The sequence below is a fragment of the Carlito syrichta genome, unplaced genomic scaffold (assembly GCF_000164805.1).
Source record: "Carlito syrichta isolate Samal-C Ts95f unplaced genomic scaffold, Tarsius_syrichta-2.0.1 Scaffold308112, whole genome shotgun sequence".
Taxonomy (NCBI): Eukaryota; Metazoa; Chordata; class Mammalia; order Primates; family Tarsiidae; genus Carlito; species Carlito syrichta.
The window spans coordinates 218,929-221,433 of NW_007252208.1; the positions used below are offsets into that span (position 1 = coordinate 218,929).

The window sequence follows — 2,505 nt, forward strand, 5'->3', positions numbered from 1 at the left end:
AACAAAAAAAAAAAAAAAATGGCTGCGAAGGAAAACACTACAAGAAACAAATTTTCTTTCTTCCTTTCTGACATTAGACATGAGAATTTAAAATGACCACTGAATAAATGAATGAAAGATTGCTTGTTCACAAGGAATCAAACCACACTTTGGTTGTCTGCTCAAGTACAAACTCAAATGCCTGCTATCCATGGGTGCAGAGTAACTGTGGTAAACCAACCAGACTGTATGGATTTAAACCCCAGCTCTGGGCTGGACACAGGTCCCCACACTTGTAATCTCAGCCCTTCAGGAGACCGAGCCAGAAGGATTGCTTGACCCCAGGAGTTCAAGACTGGCCTGGGCAACATAGACCTTGTCTCTACAAAAAATTTTTTAAAATTAGCCAGGCATGGTGTGCACCTGCGATCCCAGCCACTCAGGAGGCTGAGGTGGAAGGATCACCTGAACCCAATAGGTCAAGCTGTGGTGAACCATGTCATGCCACTGTATTCCAGCCTGGGTGACAGAGTGAGACCCGACTCAAAAACTTTTTGAAAAAGTAAAAATCAATCCCAGCCCTGCCACTTACTGTGTGATCTTGGACTTAAACTCTCTAAGACTTGGGTTTATCATCTGTAAAACGGAAATAATAGTACCTACCTTACAGGATTGCGTTGAGACTAAATACAGATTTTGAAAAGCAGTTAGAGCTGGGCTTGGTGGCTCAGCCTGTAATCCTGCGCCTTTGGGAAGCTGAGGTGAGTGGATTGCCTGAGCCCGCGGGTTCGAGACCCGCCTGGGCAGGCGAGACCTCATCTCTACAATAAATCAAAAAATTAGCCGGGCGTGGTAGCGTGCGCCTGTAATTCCGGCTACTCGGAAGGCTGAGGTGGAAGGATTGCCGGAGCCCAGCAAGTCGAGGCTGTGGTGGTTGGGAGCCGCCACTGCACTCCAGTCTGGGCGACAGAGTGAGACTCCAACTCAAAAAAAAAAGAAGAGCATTTAGAACAGTACAAGGCACGTGATAAGTGTTATATCATTGCTAGTAGTTTTGGTTGTTAATGTTGTTATTAACTCAGGAATTCTCCATTCTGGAGGCATACATACTAAGAGTGCAAGGACAGATGTAATTTCCTTATGAATGTTTTTCAGTTGCCAAATATTTTATTCTTCTCAGCCTGTGACATTCTGGCCATTGATAAGTCCCTGACTCCAGTCACCCTGGTACTGGCAGAGGATGGCACCATCGTGGATGATGACGATTACTTCCTGTGTCTGCCTTCCAATACTAAGTTTGTGGCATTGGCCAATAATGAGAAGTGGGCATATAGCAATTCAGGTAAGAAATGCTAGCCATATATAAAATGGCATCCATCATGATTAATCTTACAGCACAGGCAACTGGTTGTTGTTTGTCTTTTTAAGCACTTATGCGCCACATGTTTTCTGAGCACCTTCTGCGTGCCAGACATGGTGCTGAGTCCTGGGAATAAAGGTGAATGCGACCAGGCTTTCAACTAATTTAGTTATACCTGACAGTAATAACTAAATTGCAGCCTGGAAGGGAGATTACTACTACAGGCTGCAGTCAGGCCCCCTGGGTTTGGGTTCTCCCAGCTCTCCCATTTACTAGCAAGGTGGACCTTGTACAAAATCCATAACTTTTCAATGCCTTATTGACCTAACAGTTATGGTGCCCAGGACTGTTGTCTCCTAAGATTGTGGTAAGGGTAATACTTATATTACATATCAAACTAGGGTTTCTCCATGACACTTGACATTTTGGGCTGGAGAATTCTTTGTTGTGGAAAGGCTGCTATGTGTGTTGTAGGTTGTTTAGTGGCTTCCCTAGAAGGCAGTACCCCTAGATGCCAGTCCCACTCCCTACCCACCCAAACTGTGACAACCAAAAATGACTTCAGATATTGTCAGATGTCTCCTGGGGGGCAAAATCATGCCCAGTTGAAAACTACCTGGCACATAGTAAGAATTGAACATGGGCTACTACCTTTCACTGTCATTGTCATCACTGGAGATTCAAAGGGCTTTTTAAGCATTTATGCAGCAAACTAACATTGACAATCAAGGATCAAAGAGCTAAACAAATGTCTTCAGGGAAGTAGGTGTGCAACTAAATTAAAGAAGTCACCCTTTAGCAATGGTTCTACCAGCTACCTTTATACTCAGACCCAAGGGACAGCAAACAATGACTATAGCTCCTCCAATTAAGAGTGGGACCAGGCCAGGTGCAGTGGCTCAAGCCTGTAATCCCAGCACTTTGGGAGGCCGAGGCGAGAGGACCAGAGGGATTACCTGAGACCAGCAAGTCGAGGCTGTGGTGGCCATGAACATGCCACTGCACTCCAGCCTGGTGAGTGAAACTCCAGCTCAAAAATTTTTTTAAAAAGAGTGGGACCAGCCGGGCTTGGTGGCTCAGCCTGTAACCCCAGCACTTTGGAAGGCTGAGGTGAGTGGATTGCTTGAGCCTGCGGGTTCGAGACCTGCCTGGGCAACTTGGCGAGA

The 2,505-nt window shown here is 45.9% G+C and overlaps 1 protein-coding gene across 1 annotated transcript in view; it reads left to right on the forward strand.

The window, feature by feature from the left end:
* Positions 1-2,505, forward strand: part of DFFA (DNA fragmentation factor subunit alpha) — an 11,489-nt gene that overhangs the window by 3,490 nt on the left and 5,494 nt on the right. Inside the window, exon 2 of the mRNA XM_008064946.1 lies at positions 1,160-1,321. Within this exon, the coding sequence (XP_008063137.1) occupies positions 1,160-1,321 (162 nt within the window). The remainder of the gene's footprint in view (positions 1-1,159; positions 1,322-2,505) is intronic.